The sequence below is a fragment of the Daldinia loculata genome, assembly GCF_022478755.1.
Source record: "Daldinia loculata strain CBS 113971 unplaced genomic scaffold F4817scaffold_36, whole genome shotgun sequence".
Classification (NCBI taxonomy): Eukaryota; Fungi; Ascomycota; class Sordariomycetes; order Xylariales; family Hypoxylaceae; genus Daldinia; species Daldinia loculata.
Genome location: NW_026054890.1, coordinates 21,109 through 47,130, shown reverse-complemented (window position 1 = coordinate 47,130; position 26,022 = coordinate 21,109). Strand labels below are relative to the sequence as shown.

At 47.3% G+C, this 26,022-nt stretch overlaps 7 protein-coding genes across 7 annotated transcripts; 3 read left to right on the top strand and 4 right to left on the bottom strand.

Annotated features, from left to right (window-relative positions):
• Positions 1-74: 74 nt before the first annotated feature.
• F4817DRAFT_342198 (SUR7/PalI family-domain-containing protein) lies at positions 75-2,064 on the bottom strand. The gene is made up of 3 exons (XM_049303885.1): positions 1,744-2,064; positions 1,491-1,584; positions 75-1,435 (listed from the first exon to the last, which is right to left on the bottom strand). Exons 2-3 carry the CDS (start codon positions 1,501-1,503, stop codon positions 702-704), a joined length of 747 nt encoding a protein of 248 aa, XP_049157501.1. The 5' UTR covers positions 1,504-1,584; positions 1,744-2,064; the 3' UTR covers positions 75-701.
• Positions 2,065-8,330: 6,266 nt separating this feature from the next.
• On the top strand, positions 8,331-9,355 carry F4817DRAFT_161470 (uncharacterized protein). Its single transcript, XM_049298091.1, has one exon. It carries the CDS (start codon positions 8,374-8,376, stop codon positions 9,304-9,306), a length of 933 nt encoding a protein of 310 aa, XP_049157500.1. The 5' UTR covers positions 8,331-8,373; the 3' UTR covers positions 9,307-9,355.
• A 1,059-nt stretch (positions 9,356-10,414) lies between these two features.
• On the bottom strand, positions 10,415-13,516 carry F4817DRAFT_342193 (cysteine proteinase). The gene is made up of 4 exons (XM_049303884.1): positions 12,560-13,516; positions 12,304-12,390; positions 12,174-12,237; positions 10,415-11,921 (listed from the first exon to the last, which is right to left on the bottom strand). Exons 1-4 carry the CDS (start codon positions 12,950-12,952, stop codon positions 10,756-10,758), a joined length of 1,710 nt encoding a protein of 569 aa, XP_049157499.1. The 5' UTR covers positions 12,953-13,516; the 3' UTR covers positions 10,415-10,755.
• A 5,934-nt stretch (positions 13,517-19,450) lies between these two features.
• F4817DRAFT_342184 (uncharacterized protein) lies at positions 19,451-20,256 on the top strand (the record flags this gene model as incomplete). Its single annotated transcript, XM_049303883.1, has 2 exons — positions 19,451-19,549; positions 19,625-20,256. A coding segment is annotated over exon 2 (284 nt), but the record flags the coding sequence as incomplete, so codon positions are not given.
• A 595-nt stretch (positions 20,257-20,851) lies between these two features.
• F4817DRAFT_161398 (carbamoyl-phosphate synthase L chain, ATP binding domain-containing protein) lies at positions 20,852-23,621 on the bottom strand. Its single transcript, XM_049298089.1, has 2 exons — positions 21,391-23,621; positions 20,852-21,329 (listed from the first exon to the last, which is right to left on the bottom strand). Exons 1-2 carry the CDS (start codon positions 23,391-23,393, stop codon positions 21,209-21,211), a joined length of 2,124 nt encoding a protein of 707 aa, XP_049157497.1. The 5' UTR covers positions 23,394-23,621; the 3' UTR covers positions 20,852-21,208.
• Positions 23,622-23,740: 119 nt separating this feature from the next.
• F4817DRAFT_342178 (uncharacterized protein) lies at positions 23,741-25,054 on the top strand. The gene is made up of 3 exons (XM_049303882.1): positions 23,741-23,972; positions 24,042-24,216; positions 24,285-25,054. The coding sequence occupies exons 1-3, from the start codon at positions 23,865-23,867 to the stop codon at positions 24,722-24,724; spliced, it is 723 nt and encodes a 240-aa protein (XP_049157496.1). The 5' UTR covers positions 23,741-23,864; the 3' UTR covers positions 24,725-25,054.
• Positions 25,055-25,460: 406 nt separating this feature from the next.
• F4817DRAFT_317380 (ribosomal protein S16, mitochondrial) lies at positions 25,461-26,004 on the bottom strand (the record flags this gene model as incomplete). Its single annotated transcript, XM_049300795.1, has 3 exons — positions 25,461-25,565; positions 25,672-25,852; positions 25,928-26,004. 3 exons carry the CDS (start codon positions 26,002-26,004, stop codon positions 25,461-25,463), a joined length of 363 nt encoding a protein of 120 aa, XP_049157495.1.
• Between the last annotated feature and the right edge of the window lie 18 nt (positions 26,005-26,022).

Genomic DNA, 26,022 nt, shown 5'->3' with positions numbered 1-26,022 from the left:
AGGTTTTTAAGTGTATATACTCTTTATACAACAACTCCAATTCACTCTTCTAGGGGTGATTTGGGGTCAGATTGTTGACAGATTGTTGACATATTGTTCAATTAGTAGGCATCTGTGATACTGTAGACACGGCGTTCGAGAACCAGTAAGCTCTAGCTATATGAAACACGATCATCTCTCAATCACCTGTAGTCAACATCCTTTCCACAATAACATCACAAGTATTTCCCCCTCACGATGTAACTCAAGCCTGCAAGCTGGCCAGATAGTCTCAATCAATTAATCATCTACCATAACGACCGAGTAAGCACAAAAGTACCTGTAGCATACATAGAGCATAGGCGCAACTTATGGCTGTGGCATCTCAATTATTATATTCTCCACTGTCCATCCATCCATCGTCTCTGTCTGCTGGTCTGTTCCTTGCTATTCCTCCGTATCCTTGCTCACGGTACCTCGTATGTGACTTTGCGTCGGTCATTATCGTCGTTATTATCCATTATGCCAAGCTTCGTGTAAAACGCGTAAAACTTGAGGCGTGAAGTGGTACTCTCAAAATCTCCATCCGTCCATTCATACTGCTTCATCTGGCGCAATTTGTTTTTCTTGATTTTCCTTCCCCCTTTTCGCATGTAGAATTTTTGTTTCTTGATATAGTTCATTTTTCATAGTTAGGTTGCTACAACCCCCGAAACTCTTACTTAGGCGTACTCCTCCTTAACACGTCGGCCGTTCATGTCGTAGCTTCGGTGGCTCCGCACACTCCTCTGACGGCCCCATCTACGACCGGTGTGACTCTCACCGTTGCTACCGCGGATACCCAGACAGAAGAGTATCGTGGCGATCAGTAAGGCGGCCCAGCTACCCCAGGTAAAGCCGAAGGCCCATCGACCGAGGCTAGCATCACGGCCGCTCGCAATGAACGCATTACGCATCTTAACGAAGACAGCTGTCATCAGCGACACGGCGATGGTGTGGAAGAACAAGGCGACGAGAGCTCCTAGTCCTGCGATGGCTGAGCCTAAGCGTCCGCAGCATGCCACGAAGCCTGCGAAGAAGGCAAGTACGGAGAACACGAGCGCGATCAAGAAGAAGACCCAGCCGAACCGCCACATGTAGAAGTAGTAGGAGCTCGTAGTATCGCCACCATGGGCACCGGTCAGAGAAGAGGGCGCATTAGCCGGGTTTGCGGACCAGGCCCAACCCAGCGGAGGGGCAGGCCATGCGCCGCTACAGTCGGTGTTGCCTTCACCGCAGATGTAGAAGTAGGTCCACTGGGTGACGGAGCGGGCGCCCGTTATGCCGCCGGTCTGGGCCGAGAGGAAGTAGGTTTGTCTTAGGGGCGATGTATCGGTGACGGCTGATAGGATCACGAAGAACAGCATCACTAGGGAGCCGGCGAGGAAGATGAGGGAGAGAGGCGCGAGATATGCGTCTGGAGAGCTATTAGCGGTGTTGCAGAGCTAGAAAGTGGTTGCGGTAAGACTTACTTGAACGCGCCATCTTGGATACTATTGACCGGCCAGGCCTGATTGAAGTGCGTAGATGTTACTGGTGGTGTCAATAAAGATGGTTGACAAGGAGCTAAGGGTTGAAAATGTTAGACTTCAGGTCGCAAACTCAGAAAAAAAAATAAAAACATTGAAATTTACGTTTGGCGGAGACGGGCAAACTACATAAAGTACCCAGGGGCCAGGGCAGCTGGCAGGGTAAGGGGTAGGTAAAACTGTGTGCAGCACGTACCTGTTTTTTACACTTGTTAAGACACTGTTTCGTTTCCAGGAGAAACTAGAGCCAAGACACAATTTCTTAGATTAGGTTGTCTTAGATACGAATCCGGAAGAGGGTTTGAGATCAAAGGCGGTCGGGGCAGATGGTTTGAGGGAATAGGTATCGATACAACCCAGATAAACCCAGATAGGGATTAGTATTATCGTAAGATGGAGTAAGATTTTCGCAAAGTTGTTATCACGAACGAGAAAGGGGAGGAAGACGGAAACGAAATAAAATAAAATAAAATAAAATAGTTGAAGGTCTCTCTTCCGATTGAGAGTGTGTTGATCATCGAAAGAAAAGTCGTTAGAGGTTCGTCAAAGGGTGGGCACGAGCCAACGCCTAGTGGGGCAATATGACGACACTGACGAAGCTATTGGAAGAGCTCGTTACCTAAATTAGACTAGCTCTGCCGAATAGCCTGATAATAGTACCAAAGAAGCTACATCCGAGTCTCCCTTCCCGCAGACTGCTCTTCCCGGCAAGACCCTTTTCAACTTTATGATTGCCCATTTCGTATGTATTAGGTAATTAATATATGCATTAATTCGTATATAAATACTTATAGTACATAACTGCTGCACCGTTAGTTGAAATCAATACGTTAGGTACTTCCTTTATTATATGTACTACATGTTACAGGTCAGGCTTGACTGCAATCCACTTACAACATCTTTTAAAAAAGCCGCTCTACTCATACGTCATCTATATAGCTCATTCAAAGAAACCAAAAAGAGACGAAAAGACGAAGCTGGATCATCGTGATAGCATAATCCTGATGATCACCATGATGCCGAGTCGTCGTCATTCTCGCGAGGCTTAAAGATAGTGATAACGTGGTGCTACGCTTGCGGCGTGTCCTCCGAGGCATCCGACATCCGACATCCGAGTCTAGAACACCGTAGGTAATACGTATTCTACTTCTATTTCTTCTCGAAAAATCACCGTGGTGCTTATGTAAGTACCTACACTACGTATCGAGCTTCTATTGGTTAAGACATGGTAATACCGAAGTCCGTCAGTCAATTATATTAATGTCTTTTTGCTGACGACGCTTAATATATTCTCGTGGTTCTCCTATACACGGAATATCCATTTTCGTTAGAGTCGGAATTTAGACTGAAAGGCTAGCAGATTGGGCCTATCCGTATACCTTTTCAGGGGTGGGTTAGAATTTATTGTTCTATTTAATCGATTACTACTATTATTATACTTGCTAATCGATTACTACTATTATTATACTTGCAGGATATTATCACCTGGGATAGTGGTGATACTGATATAACTAGTATGCTGTGATGACTCTACCACTGTATGATAAGGCTTGAGTCTCTCAGCCACAGCCTGTGTATCACGGCTACCAATACCCCGTACGAACCATAACATCATTGCTGATAGTGAGAGTTCTCGAAACTTAGAAATTTATATAACTAGACAGTCGTTTATAAATCTTAACTGGACGCCTTGGTGAGACTTATAAGTTATAATATTTCCGAGTCTTGCGAACTTCCCTTTCCTTTCCATCTCATATGAGGCTACATGTATAAGCCAAATAAAGTCTACGATATAATAATCGTGCTCTTTCTAGCCCCTATTAATAAATATTGTTTATAGTTTAGTACGCACCTAACGCTATGAATGGCGGCTGTGTCAGACCCAGGATACAAATCAGCCGATCAACTCACCATATCACTTAGGCTGTTTTAAAAATTGGTATGCAACTTATCTTAAGGCTATCGAGATGAGCACAGGAACTAAATCCTACGCCAGCCCGGAGCGTGCGACATCCACAGATACGTAGTAAGAATGCAAACTAAGACGGGCTTTGATTTCGTTACACTATCCTCCTTTATTGATATCTCATATTGGCACAATGGCTGCTTAGGTACCTAATCGGAGTCTAAGGAGCTTCCTTTTGTTTACTCCTATGTTCTATTGTATCCAAATATCATAATCCAATTGTTCTAGAGATCTCCTTTTACATATAGTCGTCCCTATAGGCAACTAATAGAATACATGAGGTTTAAAGTCTACCCGTTTATAAATAATTTGGGCTCGCCACAATTAGACTTTAGGAGCTTTGAAGAATCACAAACCGTAAACCAAAAGAATTAAATATTGCGCTGCGAAACCCTAGGGATAAACTATAGAAATTTATAAGGTAAATTGTAGAGTGCCCGTATGAAGGGGGCCATACGGTGTAATCGTTTATTTCTAGCCCTATCGAATCGACCATTTCTTAGCACTTTCCCCCCTGAGCCTGTTGGCGAGACGATACTACATGTTCCTGAAGAAGTAATCATGTCTATCCCACTTGTTATTTTCTATTTATTGCTTCTAGCTTGGATCATCGTCGGGATCGCCTCTGGCATGTTCATTCTCTATGTACAAAGATGCTACGCCCAAGCACAACAACCCGACGAGTTGGATGAACATACTTTTCTGATCCAAGAATCAGGGCTACGAAGATCGGGCTATCTTTCCGATGATGAGCTGAGCTTTGATGGTTCTGATAATTACGACGAATCTCTAATGTCGGTTGAGATAGCGCCTGCCAACAGGTTTGAGTGGTATATGTATATTGTCTGACGAGCTCCATGCTCTGTTATATCACTACTCGGCTGCTAGCTGTTACGCGGGGTATAGCCGATATACCCATCACCGCTTAATGGCTCGACGCAAAGCTACGACGGAGGCCACGAGATCCCCTATACAAGCTTCGCTGGATGCTGGATGAAAACAACCTTCTGTTGACGGGAGGGGGGGTATAATAACAACCACTGTGGAGGATAGGGTCCGGATAAGAAGTACGAGACGAATCACGTTATAGCCTGGAACATTTACGTCTGACGAATAATATCTCTACATCACCACCACCACCACCTCTACCACCTCTACCACCTCTACCACCACTATCACCAAACTACCGCTACCGCTAGCACTACTATTCCTACTACTGATGCTGTTGCTGAAAAGCCTGTACAGCCCATGTTTATATTTATTTCAACCACCACAGGAGCAACCCATAAAAAAACAAACCCTAGAATAAGAGTTTAAAGGGCTTAGAAAGTGGCTGTATGGGCGGGGGGGGGGGGATTTTTTTATCCTTTATACGTTGATTTGGGGGTAGCCTGGACAATGGTCTATTATTTATATATCTGCTTCTGTGTTTAATTTTAAAGATTCTAACTAATTCTATGTCTTATCAAGAAAATCAAGTCTTGTTGATTGAGTTAGTGACTAAAATATCTGGCTGGATATTACCTTATAAGGGGTAAAACATTCTGGGATACGATAAGGATGGGGTAGTGATATATTTATGAGTTATAAGCAAGATACACGGTATCGTATTGCTTCCACGCTACGTGATGATATGTTAGTAAATTTACGCCTTCATAATTAGATGGGCCATTTTGCCACGGGGATGAAATCGTAGGTACAGATGATACTAGAAATAATATAAGCACCCCTGCAAGGCTGGTAGACCAGCCGCTATATCTACCGCTCTTTTAGAACTGGCAATAACCTCCCCTTTTAACTTGCAATGGTTGATACTTCATGCACAGCTATAGTAGCACCTCCTATAGTGAACTGTTTATTCCAGCATATCGCGGTATGGCCATATCGTCGACTGTTGCTGTACCTAGGCGTGTCTGCCTCTAATATATAAATTAATCTAGACTGGACGTGGCGATCACGAAATGAATATCGAAGACATGGAAACGACTCTATTACCCCCTAGAGAACTCTAAGTCCGAAATAGGGCAGTAACTACATATGTAATTGTGAGGGTATAAGTGGGTTAGGGGTAGCTACAGGGGTCTATCTACTATATAAGGGGCGCGCAGCGCCCTCGTAAGAGGATAGAAGGCCAGGCGTCACTAGTTCAATACTATCTACTACCTGATCTACCTAGGTATCCTAGGCACTCACTCTGTGTATGACAACCATCAAAGGGTATCTCTGACAGTAATACTGAGAGTATCCTTTGTTCTAGACGTCTCGTTGAGAATCCACGGGACAGCCGCTAGGTAGCAGGTCCATTCAAGGGGACATCCCCTCCTATTCTGAGATGAGCCATGGGTTAAAACAATCATCAGTATACTACGAGCTAGGCCCGTGCTTCCCAATCTGTGCAATTAGATGCCTGCCATATATACACTCGCTGAGATAATACATAATTGGATATGGTAAAGTAGGTTGTATATAAGCACTAAGCGAGGGTTAGCTGGAAACCTGGTTACTACTGAGCACTGTCTAAGCTATCATTGCTGTTTCATTTCTATAAATAGAAAATAAAAAGCTCGTAATTGGAGGTTTAGATGTCATTGAAAGAGAGCCTGGCTGATAGGTGCTGTCATTTCAAACTAACTAGAAAAGAGACCTTAACACTATCACCAAACATTATCAAGCCCCTTGGAGATGGATGAAACATTGTGACTACATTCTACAATTGATGATTCTCGGCATTTGTTAGAGCGTACAGTAGAAATTAGCCGGTTGCTGTCCTACTCAGCCCGGGTATAAGGTGGCAAAGGACTGCTGTGCCTGTGCCGAGGTCTTGTGACATGGTAATAGGTCAAATTCGCCGAAAAGCTCCTCGGGGAAGCTGACAGAAAACGATGCTCTCCGTATTAGGAACCAGCTGACTATGCTATGACCGTGTATTATTGCAATGGCTCTACTTGCTTTTTTTCAGGCACGAACTTTCGTATCCATGTAACATTTGACAGGAAGGCAGAGGGTCGGCGGGGTGTGCGTCGAGAGAGCGTTTTTCAAGCATAGCTAAAGTATCCCAACAGATATCGACATGGAAGCATCGGGGTATTTACCATTCAGCTAATCAGCCCTGAAGACGGGATTGGCAAGGTACGTTTCCTTGTTTTCTCGAGATCCTTTAGGCAGGTGTTCGACATGGTGGATACGGAGTCCGCTCCGTGGTGCTGGAGTTGAAATGCCCGACTAGAGCCGAGGATGGACGGCAATCTTGGCTGAAGATCTTACATGGGGTTGATTTGTAAAGAGAGCCCACGCCGGGCCGTCGCCTGGCTGGGCATAGGGCGCACACTCCTTCCTCATCCCGGCCGTTCAATGTTAGGATGCATAAACTTGATGTTGGGCCTGCTCACTTACATATGCCATTGTTGGACAATTAGTTGGACAGGTATACACCGTTACACGTAGTCTCGGCTCCTCTTCTCCCTCATCCATGGTTCGGTAGTGTCTGGTCCGAACGGAGCCGCACGAGATTACTAGTCTGCTGCGCATACACTACAGGAGATAGGTACGATACATACGATACTTGCGATACTTGCGATACTTACGATACGAAGTGATAGACCGACAGTGAATTAAACACACTCCCTGCCCCGCCCCGGAGCAGATCATTCACACTCAGCTGCCAATCAACCCGAGGCGTCCAATAAGCGAATTCCGTATTTGGCAATGAAGTGCCATAACGTTCGGCTCTTGACAGGTTTGTACCACTGAAGTACCGGGCACCAGCGGGAACGTACACCCCCCGGGGGGCTAGACTTTAGGGTAGGTATCGGTAATTTGGATATAACAGATATGTACCTATCTTGCGGCTGATGTGAGCAGAGAAAAGGAGGTAGCCATCGATGATCATGTGCGCGATCTATTATGCGGTGAGCGAGGCAACACAATGTTGCAACGCGCAAGTGCTTACATGTATCTCTCAAGTATCAGTAAAGGAGAGACCTAGTGTTTTCTACTATGTATCAAGAGAGAATCATTAGAGTAAGAAGCTGTTTGAAAGCGGCGCAGTTGGTGGTGTTTTCATGGTGGACCAGACTGGATTGGACTAGGCTTTGACGAACGAGTCGCATTCAAGATGTTGTCAGCAAATACATAAACGAATTCGAGCGCGAGACCGAAGAATTGTAAGAAAAGTAAGTACCTAGGTACATACACTAATCTAGGATACATCCTTACCTAATGTAGGAAAAGACAGCGAGTAACAAGTAACAAAACAAGTTTACGCTAGTGTAGTTAATCTTTTGTAGGTTAGGTACTTTTCGCAAAAACGCAAAAAGCTTTTAAATCGCCAAGAAATGACAGCTCACAAACTGAAGATTATAATGGGAAACAGGGATCAAGGCTTTAAGGACCCCCCTGCTGGATCGTCCCGTGCCATGGACCCATCGTAGCTCCCTCGTCACCGACAAAAAGTGGTCTGAGCTCAAGCTATCTTCACCTTGACCTTATGTCCCTGCTCTTTCCTTGCTATATCTTTACCTACCTAGGTAGGTACCTATGTAAACAGCCTAAGCCTGCACGGCGCTAGGAACAGGGTTAAGTTTAGTTGAGTTGGGTACGTATACCTTTAGGTACCTAATACAATAAGATTTACATCGGAACAACTTCAATTCATTTCTCTCTCTTCTAATATTTTCGACCTAGGCATTGCTCCGCTTTCTATTATATTAATAATCTAGGTACTGTTAAGTGCAGCCAGCTCGTAGATTGCAGTAGTTTTTGCACCCTGCTGGAGAAAGCAAGCCCCAGATTAAAAGATATCCCTCTCTCTCATCCCTCCCCCTCCCCCTCCCCCTTCCCCTTCCTAGAGCGTGACATCCAATGCCGCTCCGCCACATCGCTATTCCCTCGTGGCCCCGGACCACGCCGCCCAGGTACCCGACCTATGCCCTGGCGACCCGCGTCCAGTCGAGGCTGCAGAAGGAACTACTGGCCTGGAAGGCCCTGCGAGACGACCCACGGCGACCTGATCCCCCGCCTCCGCTTCCCACCCTTATCTCCTTTACCCCGGCGCCCATATATACTCTCGGCAGGCGGCAGACCGAGCCGCTATCCGCCTCCGAGCTCGCGCGTCTGCGCGCCCCTCTCTCCGTATCATCGGCCTCCTGCGATGACTACGAATCTATCACTACTGCCGTCTTCGCGCCTGAGGTCTTACACGCGCCCCGCGGCGGGCTGACTACGTACCACGGTCCGGGACAAGCCGTGCTCTGGCCCGTTATAGACCTGCGGTCCCCGCTGCATGCGCACTTCTCCGTGCGCGACTACACCTGTCTGCTGGAAAAGACCACTATCGCGACGCTGCGCCGTGTGTACGGCGTTACCGGGTTCACGACCTCGAACCCGGGGGTATGGGTGCGCAAGGATAATGACTTGTCGAGAGACGAGGAAAAGATCTCGGCGCTGGGTGTTCACCTTCGGCGACATGTGACGGGTCTCGGCGTGGCGGTCAACGTCGGTGTCTCGGTTACCGGGACCGAGGCGACGAACCCGTGGGCGCGAATCGTAGCGTGTGGATTGGGAGATAGGGGTGTCACGAGTATCGCCGCGCAATCAGACTTGCTGCCTACTCACGGCATTGCGCCTGAGGATATCGCGGAGGCATGGGCTACCGAGTTCGCTGAGAGGCTGGAGCTACCTGGTGCCGCTGTGGAGGAAGAGGACTGGGAGACGTGGGAGAAGGAATTACAACTCGAACCGGTGGGACCAGGCGCGGATGCTGGGTTTGTCGAGGGTCAAGTGATGCAATCATGATTCGTACTACACGCTGCCGCCTTGAGTCCCTTATTATCTTTCCATATGGTATTTACGTCACGTCTATGATGCCCATCTTGCGTATTCTCTTCGAAGCCTTATGCGAACGAATCACGTGTTCGCATACTGAGCCAGACAACCAAGTACTGAGGGCCATCGTGGGGGTTTGATCTGTACGGACAGATACCACGAACAATGGAACAACTGTTCCACGAAGCAGGACTGGCCACGCCTCTGCCAGCCCAGCCCCAAAGTCTCCACGCCAGGGCTACGCCCCTCCCGATCGATCTACACACGCGCTGGAGTACGGGTATACACACGTACATACATACGCACACACACACATGCATATTTATGCATCGCGATTGCTCATAACCTCCCAGCCACGAAAAGCCAGCAGCCAGGCCTACGTATAAGCGACCCTCCCCACCACTAAGCCCCCTATCTATCCATCCACCCATCTGTCTTGCCTGCCTGTCTCGAAGGAATCGTATATACGAACGAATCAATCAGTGAACACGCGCTGCGGACACCATCATCAGGGATGCTGGGATGCCATGCAGCGGTCCGCGGCCGATGTCGGCGTTGAGTCAAGATTGAAGGATAAGTACATACCTAAGGTTTTCAAGTTGGGACAGGATAGGATAATACCTAATGTATAGTATGGTATGTATGTACTGTGCAGGAAGGCGGACAGGACGGACAACCTTTTCAGACAGGGAAGAGAAAAGCACGTATGCATATATATTTAGCTGGGTAGCGAGCGGCAAAGTGCAGTCTTCTAATCAGAGGGCGACGTGGCTTACCGTCGTGGTCTTGCTTTGCTGTACCAAGAATTGGCTGCCTTAGCCAGGCATGTAGGGAGTGAAAAGTGAGCGAGTTACTGGGATCGAGGATGCGAAGGTGTTTAGTGTTTGGTGCGCGGCCGGGTCTAGCTAGTCGAGACCAATGAATCCTTGCTCTTCGTTGGCTCGTGCTTCCGTTCTAGAATGAAAATTCAAGGTACAGCAGCTACTTCGATACGGCTATTGGACCGCATTTACGAGGCATTTATATACTGATATACTGCGAAACATCATTACGAATATCACGAATCATACCATAAACGTCAGATTAAAATCTCATATTAGTTTCTGCTCGAACTTTATTAACTCATCTGCGTTCGGCTTTGCCGATTATTTCGAGGGGCTTCGGATACACGTGGAATTTTATCCTGTTTGCCCTCTGGTCCGTATTACATACCAAACTCGTAGGCCTTAATTCTTGTATTAGGGATACCGGATACTCCATCTCATTATTTCGTGTCGGTGGTATAAATGGCACCGGCCGGTAAAACGGCCGCGTACCTCGCAGTCTTTCACTACCAAGTAACGCCGTGAGTGTAATAGTCGGGAAGTATCACCGCCCCCAAACGGAAGAATGCTCATGGGACCGGGGGGAAAATAACCTCTAACCCCTGTTCTCCTTTTTGATGACCGCGCAATGCTCGCTACTCCGTTTCCGACCGCTGCCTTTTCCATGTGGTATCTCTTCATCTGCCTCTGGCCTGTACATCTCAGGCTGGAAATTCATATTATTGTAATGAGCCACATTGAAGTGGCTGTTTTTGAATGTATTCGTCGTGAAAGATGGTTCGTGAAACGTGTTGGTCTCAACCAAGTCAGGGAAGTTGTATTTGCTGAAGCGCAGAGGGTGCAATGTCATGGGGGTTGCTGGCTGTTGCTGCGGGGGACTCGGCTGTGGAGGTGGAGGTCCGGTCGCTAGGCCATCTGGAAACGGTTGCGGCATCCATGGCGACTGCGGAGAATGGGCATAAGGATCTGTCATAGGAGACGGTGCGGCCGGAGATCCCAAGGGAGATATGTCGGGAACACCAAAACCAGGTATCATAGCCAATGTACTCATGTCTACCGGAAAATCTTGAAGCGGCATGTCTGTGCTTTCAATCTCTTGATGCGTGAAGGGCGTTGCCCGATTGATCGACAGTGTAGTTAGTGCGGGCGGCATGGGTGAAGGCTGGACAATAGAGTCGCGATATAAGATATCGTAATGACCCGGACGGTACAACAGGTATATTATTGGCCCTAATGCAGCCGAGTCCTGACCGTTAGCTTCTTCGGGCATCCGATGAATATTGGCTTCCATGCCGCTGCTCCGGTCCAAGTAGACGATCTCGAGTACGATATTCGCTGGTTTGAGTAGCACGTCGTGAAGTAGCACAACACCTACGTGGTCGATCTCCCGGTCAATAGGTAGGATGGTATCTTGAACGTAGCTCTCGGCGCCACCTGTTATCCAGGGCTCGTAATGGGCATAACGACCCTTCAACCATGACGATGCGAGCAAGCGCTGATGGTAGACGATGGATTGCGACTTCTCAGGATTGTTGAACGTATCCATCACGGCCAGCATGGCATCCTGGCCATTGGACATCGCTCCGATGATCTCATTGAATAAGTCAAACGTTACGGCAACCATATCCTCGAACAGCCAGACACTATGTCCCCCAACGGTCTCGATGAACTTGTTCAAGCTTGTTAACCGAGCCAACTCGCCTTGAACTTGATTTATATCGCCGCATCGTACTAACGTCTCGAAATAACCGAAGGCGATCGCTACAACGATACAGCAAAGAGTCAACTTAGGATACTATGAGTCTGAGAACTAGGTGAGGTGATGGAAAAGTTGAATATTGTCCCCACTAAGTTGCCTTATCTTCACAGAAGTAGATCATCGATCGATCGAAGAATATTTTAGATAGGACCCAGATCCTAAATTGACTTGGCTACGCATGAACTGCGGGGTATGCGTACGTGACGCAGGAGGATCCTCGAGATATATCAAGTAGGAAATATGTCGGAACTCACCTCGCCAACCACAATTACCGTCACCTTGGACAGGGCGATAGTGGGAATAGGTCTGGGGTAATGCCTGCGATGTTACGACGAGTCAATTGGAAGAGTTCGATTGTGTTGCTGGAGCTCGGGTTTGACTAACCATAGTTTTGGCGACATATATAGGATCTGCCTTCGCATACTCCTCCGTGATTATCGTGCTTGGTCGTCTCTCGCCGACTAAAGGATTCTGTATGCCGTTGAAATGTGAGCGTTTTGATGCTTCCGGTGGAGACGAGGAGGGGCAATGTGCAAAGCGCAAAGTGTAATGGCGATAGGAGCTAAATATATAGCTATATACGGTGTAGATAGGATGGACGATGTCAATAGAAGAGGATCGCAATAAAAATAGTACTTACAACCAGCTGAGGCTCGAATTCGCGAGCTGCAGCTTCTTGCTGAGCAAGGTCGGTTGGATGTGGTGGTTCCATCTTGATGTTGCGATGATTTTGATGATGATTGTGGGGTATCGCCGGGTTGTTTGTATTGGTATTGGTGGTGTTGTAAGGAATATGACCTGAATTGCATGCGGGAGGCGATATTAGAGGATTATGGTTATGGTAGATGGGAGAGACGAAGAAGTCGACGGCTGCTGGTCTACCACCTGCAACTGCGCCAGCACCGCCAGCTTGCGCCGTCCCGAATTGTCCCAGCGGAGTGGGCTGGAAGGCGTATTCGGGAACTTCTGCGTTGGCTATGTGGATTCCATAGGAAGCGTACGAGGAATATGGGGTGGGTTGAGGCTGGAACATGCCTGTGCCTGGGCTTGACGAGCCAGAGCTTGACCCCAAGCTTGGGAGCTTCGGGTCATGAAAGCTCCAAGTACGTAACCGGGTGGATGGTCCTTGAAGTTCGGGGTGGGCTTCCTAGCTGCAAGTAGCTCAGAGCTCATAGATTAACTTTAGTTCCGTCTGGATCCGCCTGGCTGTTCTCGTGCGAGGAATTATTAGGGCTTCTCTTCGGGCTGTAACCAGCAGCGACAGATAAAAGAGAAACGAGAGTGATAAAAAAGAAGGAAGCAGGAAAGAGAGAGCGGGAGATAGGAGGATGATGAAGAGGAAGAGGAAGAGGGAGAAGGAGGAAAAAGAAGGAAGTAAGAGAAGACAAGAGGGGATCCAGAGAGTTGGTAACGGGCGGGTTTTTGTCTAAAAGGAAGATGAGCACCGAGAAGCGATCAATCAAGTCGGGGTTACACATCCAGCGGTAGTGGTACCGACCCCCCTGTAACATGGGGTTGCTTATGTGGTAAGTGAAATACCCTAGGCAAAGGGAAGCTATAAGCTAGGTATGTACTTTACCAAGGTAGGTACTTGTCTGTATACTTCCATGTCTGTATTACATGTAGGTACTTCGTACTTTGGGTATGTAAAATACTATGGAGATACATTCAAGGTTCAATGTTTCAACGGGAAGTTCCCGTTTACCTTTTCAAAGATAAAGTGCACCTGGACAGTATGTACCTAACCCCACTCCCGATATGTGTATACAATTGATCTACGTCGACGTGTAAGTGCTTTAGAACCTTGGAAGGATTGCACATTATCTATTGCATACCTCCGTACGTACCTAAGTTTCCTAGAAACTCCTTACGAAGCTTTTACCTATAATATAAGTCTAATATATGTAATCGATGACCTATCCAATCTATCTGCAATATGTGAGTATGTAAGAAGACAAAGTCCACGACTTACACGTGCAGGAGTACGGCAGACCCCTGAGAGTGTTACCTAGAAAAATCCCCTGTAAATTAGGATACTCCAGGTATTACCTATGTACTAGTTATGTAGTTACTTAGGTAAGTACTTAGGTAAGGTCTGTGCGTCTATGCTTCAAGCTAGTTGGGCTTGACGTCGGTTAGCGATCACAAGAGATCAACAGGCAAAACGGTTAGGTACCGAGTAGCACAGCGGTACCTAATAATGTCTACGGCGTATATCGCCAACTTCTGCCTTTTAATGTTAGAAAAAAGCCACTTTTATCACCTTCCCGCGCTTTTCTATGCATAAACCACACCTTATAGCCTTATAATTCATGTTAAATACCTACAATTAATTTACTTACGCAGATGCATAGATAATGCACTATATATGAGCCAGTCAGAACTTCTCGGCCAAATGTCCTATGTTGCATTTTCGACCTTGTGGCTTGTCTGCTTGTCTGGCTTGTCTGGCTGGCTGGTGGCTGGTCATCATGTGTGATGGCTCTACATTTCCCTAGGATGGAGGAGGATGGACTAATAACCAAGGCGTAAAAGACCCAGACTAATTGTTGGCTAACCTGATAGTCGTTCGTCTAGATGGTCCATCAGTCTACTATTTTTGACATATCACTTCTGAGTACTGCGGCTGTACTGCAGTTTATCTACCTGGTATAACCGTACATTGAGGTAGAATCCTTCACGCTATCAAACCCGAGAACTTTTACCCAGATCTTTCCTTACCCCAGACTGGTGCTTACGATGAATGCAGCACCATGCTCTGATGGGTAAGGTATATCGATGGCCAAGACCGCTACGTACCTTCTCTCATGGGTACCGGAGGATCGCGAAGCACGATCGTTGCGCGATATCGTCAACTTCACACGGTATTGGGGCATGGGAGCCGAGTAGTGCATCTTCTAATCCCCATTCGTCGCTGGTCTTTCGGTTGGGTCATTTGATTGATTTTTGACGATAAAAACCGGCCAGAAAGCATGGGCAATATGAGACTAGCTTTTCCGGTCAGCCCAGGAATCAGGATTCTCCGGCGCCAAAAAGGAAATCTCTCCAGCGGCTGAAGCGTTACAGAATTGCCAGCCGGCCCGGAAAACGCAAAGCAGATGCAAAGCAGATGCAAAGAAAAAACAAGCAAGCAATCCATAGTATTAGGGAAACGTCATTTGGTGGCAATTATACCTAAACAATGGGTGATACACGGCCTGCCTACCTACCTAGGTATGCATACATACCGTACATACGTGTTATACTGTCGGTTCATGAACCTAACTAATCCGTAGCGTAAACTTGATGAGCGTGGGTCGGGATATGTGTTGGTGGCACAAGGCAGACCAGCACAAAGAAAAGCCATCATAACACAGCATCACAAGCGAGGATAGAAAGTATGTATCATCATCACGTCGTCCCTAACGACGCCGAACTAGACCAATCCGCCCACCAATCCGCATCATGCTCTACGTGACAAGCTTTTTAAATTGGTGCTCAGGTGAGCCTCATGATGGCGCGAGATGGATACGTCGAGCAACTACCTAGGTAAGTAATGCTTTATTAAGAAACTAACTCAGAAGATGTGGGAGTAGCGCCGTTATTTCTGACATAGACGGACCTGCGAGGGGAAGGCCACGTAGGATCCATGGGCCTTCTTGCCTCGTCCTTAAGAGGATTCGATTAATACTCCCGGAAACCTTAGGGCTGAAAAGACGGTGTGAGATGAAATCATGTCTATATGCTTTCTTCGAAGAACAATACCTCGACGATCGCCCAATAACTGGCAATAGTAGGTTGGGATTGGGGATTGGTAATTAAGAGCGGATATATCTCCTTGGGGTCTTTCTTCACGCACTTCATCTTATAAGTCGAGCTAAGACCCAGGCTTATACCTATCTGATATCCATCAGTTGAAGGATCGTGGGTGAACTCCAATGGGGGCCCATGCCAAGTGCTACCTATTACTACGTACATAATAATGTATGTACATTCTAGCTTTAACCCCGCCTTCCCACCGCCACCGCAACACGGTACTGGATCAATCTAAGACTTAACCAGCACCGATATGTACGCCAAGGGTTAACAGGTCTGGAGGGTTGCAAAGTTGTCGATACGCTATGTTTATATCACTAAGCGAAAGCCTTATACGTCCCTCGAGCTCTAGAGATATTTAGTGGTACCGAATTGCTCTATGTATATGTTCTGCAAACCGAATCGAAGACGTCGGCAACATGCCCCCCCCCCCATTGGCATCATCTATCGAACATCCGAGATTTCTTCCAGAACATCTTACCTGCATGCACGTCTTACAACTAGCTTATTCATACCAACCATGTCTAGTGTTGGGGAATTCAAGCCTCCGCAGACGACTCCTCAGTACCCTCTCTAAACTACCTAACTTTAGGCGGTTCTGATATTAAACCCGGGAGCGGTGGACTAAGAGGTGCTTCATTTGTTACCGTGGGGTGGATCAATGATTACATACTAGAATACGTTTTCCATTTGCGTCGAGGCCACCCACCCTCGGCCTATAGTAACACCCTTGAAGCACCGCGATATGTGGCTCCTAGAAGAGATTACGGCCGCTGCCCTTGTGATTCGCTGGTTGTCATTCCATCCAAACTGCACGGCTACTACGCTTCGGCTTCTAGTTAAAGCCATTGGAGACTAAAGCCGCTGTCGGCAGCGATCTACTGTACTCGGAACTCTCGGACCAACGACGAGTATCGCATTAACACACGTGCGTTAACAGATATCAGGGTCCAGTGCGAATCTAGAAGAGAAGCGGGAATATCCATCTGCCTTACCTCTCTTGTCACAACCTCAACCAGTCTCCTTGACGTATTAGACCGTAAGTCTTCCGACAAGCTGCAATCTATGCATTGATTAGAGCTCGAGCTAAGCTTGGGGGCTATGGAAGCATCCGGATTTATCGTAATATCTGCATAAAATCGAAGAGATCGACACTTGGCACTTGGCCGTCGCCGTAGAATTGGAACAGCCTAGTTATTCGGCATGCTCATTGGATAGGAGGTAGTTCCATAAGCCATTCTACGCCTCTATTTCTGGGCCATTGAAATGTATGGAATTTAAGCTCTAATTTCTGGAGAATATGCGTGGATAGATACGCGACCTAGAATTCTCGTACGTGAGGTTGGGATCGTACAGCTAACGGCGTTCTGTCAATTTGCTCTGCTGTACGCTCTGTCACGTACAACCTACTGCATACTATCAGGAAGTTATATCTGTACTATCATATTACACAACAGGTAAGCCGTATAGAGAGAACATGCAAGGCGTTTTCATACGAATCATATTGGCTTTTAGCTAAATGCACCTTAGGATCTAGAGTTGCTTATAGACAAGGACAACACATCGCCTTTTCGCATATTATTGTTTAGGTGTGTGCGTAAGAAGGATATCTGAAACGAAGAGTATCGCAGAGCTAGAACGATCTTTCGAAGGATCTGGACTTCCATAGACCTATCATGCTTGGGTCATCCGTATATCGAAATTCGAACATGTTTTAACAATTCTAACAGCCTTCAGAAAAAGCATAGGTAAGGTAGCTATGCTGTAAGCAGACCAAGCCAACCAACGGGAGCGTGCAGAAAATCGCGATATGTGTTACGCCAAGCCGGTGAAATACCTACCTAGGTAGTGTGGACGCCCACGACGCAAACCGCCGACCGCTGCTGAGATTTCACTACAAATGAAGCAACATCAACAACATCCACCCGCTACTTGTCTTACCTCCCGCAAACGGACACGAGAGAGCGAGGTCACATTCGAACCAAATATGTCCTCAGTACCATTGCTTTGCTTTTAGACTAACTAACAGACTAACTAACACACACGACCACCGAGGAGCCTTGTTACGACCTGTCACGTAGTTCAAGATGGGTGAGGAGATGGATCTCCCGATAGTTCCCTTCTCATCTATAATCCGCATTATGCCGGTGTCCACTCGGCATACCTCATTCGTCAGTCTAGGATTCCTAGGATGCTCTGCAGGATTCCCGCAGCGAGCACCGTATCTAGACGCTTAATGACGCTTAATTTTTTATATCGCAATGCCGAGCCAATCTATTAGCACGTTGCCATCTAGAAATTCAGGGTTTCGCCCATCCCTTTGCGCTCCATCTCACCGTCCTTGTGCGCGCAAACAAGAATTTTTCTTTTTTTTCTTTTTACATCCATGATCCGGCAGCAAATAGCGCCTAGTCATGGTCAGCGGTTAGAAACGCCGTTTGGCATTTGGTCAGGTAATTCCCGAAGCAGGGTCATGTACCCCTTAGGTTTAGGTTGGCACAGAGAGACGTTACACTCGCTTCCGGGCCGTTCTACCCACCGCAGCCGTTTCGACAGCCGCGTTCGTTGATCTTCTGGGTCGCCGACCGGGGATGGGGAATGGGGAATGGGGATCACGGTTCTAGACGAAACCCCGAATATCGCCCTCTCGCCCCCCTTTCCCCCATGTCCTATGCCAATCTACGGCTTCCGCGCATCGCATATCATGCTTCTCCCTTAACAGCTTGGATAATAGGTATGTATAATAATATATATGCAGCAAGCTTGCTTAAACGAGAGGGGCCAATCATATCGTAGCCATGAGACCGCCGATCAGGAGGATATTAGGTATTAGGATATTAGGTAGGAAAGAGGATAGGCTGGCTCCAAGACACGCATCGCGTGCATCTAGCCACCAAGCTGCGCGCCCACCCAGTCACAATCACGTCCTTTGATGAAGGATATTGCGATATTGCGATTTCCCATCTCGCTCTACCTAGATCATACCCTTTGCAAGTCCTCTCCGCCCAACCAAAGCGAGGCGGGTAAGGAGGTGCTCGACGGGGTCATATATTACTTGCCGCGGGTGTTACCTACGGTTGCCCATCTTGCCCATCTTGCCCATCTTGCCCTCGTCGACCCCGATCCCGCCCGCGGGGTGCGTGCCTTAGAATACGACGGTGACGCTGTGGCCCCGCCACAGTTACCTTACTTAGATGCTTGCCTATCCATCTAGATGCTACGTCCTCATCTACTTTTCAAATTATGACCTATCTATGTTTGTCTCTATATGCCCATGCTACCTCCTATATACTACCTGCTACTACCTACTAGGTATAACATCTGCCTTTTACCAAGGGTCGGGGAAGAACATTGGCCTTACGGTAAGTGGCGTACGAGAGGATTCCTGCATTCGCTAGGACCCGGTGCTATTTCCTATTCGCACACTACCGTATATTATTGCGTTACACGGGACACAACGTATGTAGTTAGCAAGCAAGCAATCAAGCGGGTGAGCAAGCGGGTAGGCAACGCCATACAAGATAAAGTAGCCTAGCTTCGAAATGCTGTCAGCCGCAGCCGCGGCCACGGACTACTATGTTAGGTATCTGAGAAGTCCTATGGATGGATCGCACCGGCCAATGGCTCATGTTAAATTGTTAATCTTGGTCTTGGTCAAACCCCCTTGGCGCTCGTGGCTGTGGGGGGGTATAGTCACATTTGAGGAGATCGACTTTATTATTATTAGTATTATGGCAATTATTATTATACTTTCCCGGAGGGGTTCCGAGACGTACTACGCTCGTGTCTAATACGGTTTGCTAGTTGCCTGACTATCCGAGTCTTTTTTCAAGCGGCGAGTAGAAATACACGTTATGCGCATGCGCGGAGTCGGTAGGAATAGCCTATCTAACAATACATCACAACATAGCGCGATACATCGTATCCTATCCCATCGCAATCTAGGCTACGCTTCTAAATACAGAATGCTTACGGCGCTGAGTACCTACTTACCCGGCAACCGTGGGCTGAGACATCATGCTAGCGGGCTCACTTGTTTACTTGCGTGCTTGTTTGCTTGCTTGCTTGCTTGCCTGCTTGCTGTCTTTCTCGCTTCCGCAAAGAGTACTATATATATATATATAGATACAAGAAGGCAGAAAAGAAGGGTGGATATGGGGAAAAGAGGCGTTTCCCGGACAATCGGCGATTTGATGGCGCTGCCGTGGCGCGGCGATGGCTTGGACATGCGCGCGCACGAGACAGATAAGTAGACACATAACGGATTCCGCGCTGCCCAGAACGGCAGGCCGAGATAGCTAGGTGGCTGCTAATGGGGAGCTGATTCGGCGCCCCCCCGGATGGGACTGAGTATGACGTAGGAGGTGGTAGAGTAGGAGTAAACGGGTAAATCAAGATGGGGATGGGGATGGGGATTGAGGGTTGGACATATGGATATCTAGCGAGGGGATTTAGAAGTGGATGTGTGGGAGAGACAGTTGTAGGGATATAGGTACCTAAGGTAAGTATAAGTGATCCGTTTGAAAGCTCTAGTTATTGTAGATTAATAAACAGTTTACCCTGACCGGCGAATTGACAAGTGTTCAATTAATATTGATCGAGTATATGGTAGCAATCGAATTAAACTTACTACTTATACCGAGCTCTGCTAAGTGTCTATGTACCTACCTACCGCACGTTGGCCCCTTAGGAACATCGGCAACAGCTAGCAGGTATATTAGTATATATTTCATTTTATATTTAGTGATCCACTCTTCTCTTATTAGTTGCACTATTCTATAGGCGAGATAAGTCTTATATGTCGCGGTTACGCATGGAGGATTGAGCTGATCTAAACTCCAATTGCCGAAGACTAACACATAGAATTTAATTATTAAAAATACCTTACTAGCCTTCATTGCGCTCCTCGGACGCTATAAGTGACTTTAAATCTCAATGTTTTATTCTACTTGTGTTATATTCCTTTTAGGAGATAGTGTTTCCTATGGTCGCGTTCTGACTTGACACTACTGCTAGTTGATGCTAAAACCTACCTATGTACTTAACGGCCCTGCTTTCCTATGTTTTATCCTAGTACTCTCATCTGATAATAAACTTACGTTGGGCTTAGGTTGACGTTGCATTATGTAAGTAACCACTGGTGGTATCTCGAGTTAATGTTAAGTCGGGTTTAAATTTGATGTCTCAAAAGGCGTATGGTCTTGGTGTCATAACTTCTATAAAGGTTGACTAACACCAACTACTTTCAAAATTCGACATGACATTAGACTCATATGAGCTGTTAGTAAAATTTATTCCCGCTAGAGGATATTCATGTCATATTGACTACCTATATAATGCTTCGTCATAAATCAAGTCACGTAAACCGTACACCATGTGTAACATAGAGCTTTTAGCAACACTCTACTATATCCTCACTTAAATCTTACTCCATACTATCTTCTTCAAACACCACTAATACCGTGCCAGCTTTACATTTATCCTTTAGTTCGAGTTAGCAATCACGAGACCTAACTAGTAAGACGCAAAGACTTACCCCTTCTTTATGCGCGAGTCTCTTGATGACGCCATCTTGTGGTGATCGAATGACTGTTTCCATCTTCATGGATTCGATACTGGTCTTGATATGAGCACACCTCCGAGTTTTCATGTCAGAAAATGGGAAAGGGGACTTACACAACAAGCGGGGCTCCTTTGGCAACTCTATCACCCTCCTTGACTTCGTTCTTGAGGATCTTGCAAGGCATCGGAGCTGCAACCGACCCTGTGACCTCTTTCAACCCCAAGGCTTTCTCGTACCAGGATGGAGATACTAGTATTAATTCCGTCTTAGTCCCAAGTTGGAATACGGTGACCTTGTTATCGTTGTTGGGATCTTGGACCACTGTCGTTTCTACCCGCGTGTGGGGGAAATAGGTTATTAGACTAGTCTTGTCGGAGCTTGAAACGGGAGAAGACACGAGATCTTCAAAAACCTGAGGATCTTCATCCTTCCGTATGACTCGAGCGTCGAACAAGCTGTTTCCTTTTTGAGTTATGCTAACATTCACCACCTCTCCTTCTTTCTGATCTAACACATCCAGGGACTTAAAAGTGAACGTTCGTTCACTGCTGTTTAAGCCAAAGCCGAGACTTTCTCCATGAGGCTCAACAACTTCCGCGGCCTGAGAAGCAAACGCACCAAGTGCCGCTTGCACATACACTTCGGGCTTGATTACCACGGGATCGAAAAGTTCCTCTTTCCACTTTTCGATAAAGCCCGTCTCGACATCTCCTTCTATGAACGCCGGTGACCTACATAGACGCTTCAAGAACTCAATGTTAGTGCTCAAACCTACGACTTCGTAGTCGCGTAGAGCGAGCTCCATCTTCCTAATAGTAGTCTCGCGATCCCTACCCCTGACGATGAGCTTCGCAATCATCCCGTCGTAGGCTTCGGTGACAGTATCGCCTTCAACAAAACCAGCATCGATTCGGATGTCCTCATCGACCTTGGGAGTTTTCAGATGAACAAGCTTCCCGGAGTCAGGTAGGAAGCCCTTTTCGGGACTTTCGGCGTATATCCTGGCTTCAATGGCCGCTCCCCTCTCGTGAATTCTGTCTATAATTTCTTTTTGTGTCAATGGTAATCTTTCTCCAGCTGCAATACGGAATTGCCATTCCACTAGATCCGTCCCCGTGACCATCTCACTGACGGGATGCTCAACTTGGAGTCGAGTGTTCATCTCCATGAAGTAAAAGTCGCCCGTATCCTTGTCGAAAATAAATTCTACTGTTCCCGCACCCACGTAGCCTACTGCTAAGGCCGCCGTCTTGGCCTTTTCCCATAGATCTAGTCTTGTGACATCATCTAAGTCTGGAGCCGGCGACTCTTCCAATATCTTTTGGTGGCGGCGCTGTATGCTGCAGTCCCGTTCTCCTAGAGCAACGCAGTTACCGTGCTTATCTGCGAATATTTGCACTTCGACGTGTCTTGGCCGTACGATATATTTCTCAACCAGCATAACCTCACCGCCCTCTCCGAACGAAGCTTTGGCCTCTGCTCGCGCGCTCTTCAACTGTTGGATAAACTCTCCTTCTTCCATGACGATACGCATGCCCTTGCCGCCACCTCCCTTTACGCTCTTTAGCAAGACTGGGAATTCGATCTCCTTCGCATATTGCAACAACTCCGCTTCGCCCTGCTCACTGCCATGATAGCCGGGTACACATGGTACGCCGGCTTTAGTCATAATCTCCTTGCTTCGGGCTTTGTCTCCCATGTCTGCCATGGCTTGAGCAGGTGGCCCAACAAACACGATTCCCTCTTGCTCACACCTCTTGGCGAAAGCGGAGTTTTCCGATAAGAAGCCATAACCTGGATGTAATGCCTGAATACCGTGCTGCTTTGCTAATCTCACTATCCTCTCTCCATCAAGGTATCCATTAGCGGCACCAAGACCGATGGAATGTGGCGAGCAAGAAGCATGCTGTGCGGAGGCGTCCGGGTCAGTATATAACGTTGTAGTTTTTATACCGAGGCGTTCAGCCGTCTTATTTATCCTCAATGCAATCTCACCGCGGTTTGCAATTAGTAGAGATGTTATAGGAGTAACATGCAGTTGGATAGAAGAACTAGCTGATGAGAGGTAACGGGGAAATGGACCTCGGCGGATATGTCTTGGCTTAATTGAACGCATTTTGAATATGTTCAGATTAAAGTGATATATCCTTTGGCTTATGCCTCATGAGGTGGCTATGAGAGGTAGGAACAGTATAGGTATTAAGTTATAGAGTAAATACATTGAAATAGGTATGTTAAAAGAGAATGATAAGAGGGAAAGAAGATAACTTCGTCCATTCCATCTTGCCGTCCTCGAGGTGAGATGGATGAAAGCCGTAAGTAAGCGGACCCACCCCCGCGAAAAGCCGCGGTTCTAATCCCCTGCTCCTGCTTGTCTTTTTAGCTATGGCCCAAGCTCCTAGCTCTAGCCTCAGTGGAGTATTCCAGGGATTCAGCCCCAACCCTAGCGTCATCATGGGAGATCTGATAGGATCGCTGATAGGATCGCTGATAGGATCGCTGATACATGTAGGATTATAACTTTTGACCCCTCCATCGTCAAACCACTTCACGCGACAAGAGATCCCCAACGCTCACCACCGACGCGATGGATCAGATATCTCTTAACCACGAGGCCTCGGCCGGCGACACACACAAACAATTGGTTACGTCACTTCCTCCGGAAGTCGTCCAATGCCTCGAAAATGCTCGCTTTGTAAGTCCCCCGCCAATCCCTGCTTATCATGTTCGACCCCCCGGCCGCTAACCCAGAACCCCGGTATAGCTTCACCTGGCGACATGTACCGATAACCAACCGCACGTGTCACTGATGAATTACACTTATATCCCTTCTTCACAATATTCTTCCGCGCCGGTTATCGTCATGACGACGAATCCTTCGTCTAAGAAGACTAATAACCTCGTGGTCAACCCTAACGTCTCCTTATTAGTTCACGACTGTGAGCACCCTTAATTGACGATTATTATCAGGAAAAAAAGGCACCAGAATACGGCTAACCGCTTGCAGGGGTCTCACATAGGCCTCCAACCCAGGGCCGGAGGATGTCGGGTGGCTCTCCCGGACCCGAGAATAGATCGAGCCTAGCATCGCTACTGCTGAACCTCAACACGAGCGCCATATCCAGCATCAGTGCAACAATCAACGGGACAGCGGAGCTCGTATCCCGCGGCTCGGCCGAGGAGGAATATTATCGTAGCCAGCATCTCGAGAACAACACCTTCGACTCCGAGGGCGGCGTCGCGTTCAACGCTGCGGGTGGGCTGACACCGGGAGGGCAGGAAGATGGTGGTCGCGAGTGCTTCGTTGCGGGCGAGGAGGTGCGCGTTATACTGGTGCATATCAATGATATACGAACCAGCGACTGGAAGGGCAGCGTCAAGGATTGGGTTTTGGTTCCGGATGCGAATCCGGCGCCGACTGTGAATGGTGGGGGAGCTGGTCTGTGAGTAGGCGAAGTTGAGCTGCTTTTGAGAGAGGCAGCTTTATTATTTGCTCAGTGTCGCTTCACTTCAGTTCGGCGCATTTGGTAAGTTCTTTGCGAGACAGGAGGATTTTCACCCCTACTATATGTTCCATGCATTATAACATCGGAATGGCTCGTCCTATAGCACTTTACATGGGTTAAAAACCAATTACGCTTTTTAGTCAAGATTTAAGTAGTAGAGAATACGTTAAAAGAAGTAGCCCGTTTGGCTACCTAAAACTATATCACGTATATACTCCATGTTTACCATTTTGAGGGTTAGTTAATTCATAATAATATTTGATTTCGAACTTGTCAACCTAGTAGATGGGTCAATGCATATGATACACATTGATACTTTATCGCGCTTGGCAAGGTATTTAACAGTAGACCAGCGAGTGCAGTATTTGGTTCGTTTCTTTTCGTTATTTTGTCATCTAGATGGCTTAGATGCCTCGACGAGCATTATGCCTGAGATGGTGATAGTTATACAATCTTCGAAGACGTATCGAAGAGTAAGCCCTCCTGCTTTCTAATATATACATGCTAGGTTGAGCTACCGTCTCAGTGGACATATTCCAAGTCCAAGAGCCTGGCTTTGCTATAAAAAGAGGATAAAATCGTGCAAGTCGACTTAGACGATCTCCCTTCTTAATGTTACTGTCCCATACCAAGGTTACGAGGCGCGATACGCTTTGTATACACGGATATGTCAATTCTTAATTTGTCGGATCTTGGGGTTTTGAATCGCCTTGGATCTCGCGCGGCATGGGGGGCGGAGTCCGTGGTTCGGTATTTCGATATTTTGGTTCCATGATGCCGACCTGGAGAGTAGTCAGCATCCAATTAGTATTTGATACAATCCCTATGCCTTCACGCGTTTACGGTCATGACGTAAGACTAGCAAAAGTTGAGAAATCTGTTTCATACCATTGATAATAGTCTCCAAACAGTATCTGTGGGCTGCGCACCAACACCGATCCAATACTGAGCTCTTAGTGTGTCTAGCTTGATGTCTTTGTGCAATTTTCCCGAGTCATCATACGGGTCGGGCTTTGGGATCGGGTCGTACGTGCCGATGACCTCGAGCGGCTTGCTGTTTCGTGCCGTTCTATTCCAGTGGTTAGCTTGATACCAGCCGGTTGGGAACATTTTTGGTTGAGTGGCTCATATAAATAAAACTAACCTCGCATGGGCGACGACAATATTGTAGAAAGGAGAGTTCTTGCGCCCAAAGCGCGCAAGACGAATCTTCACCACCATCCTGATCGCAGTGCCGTT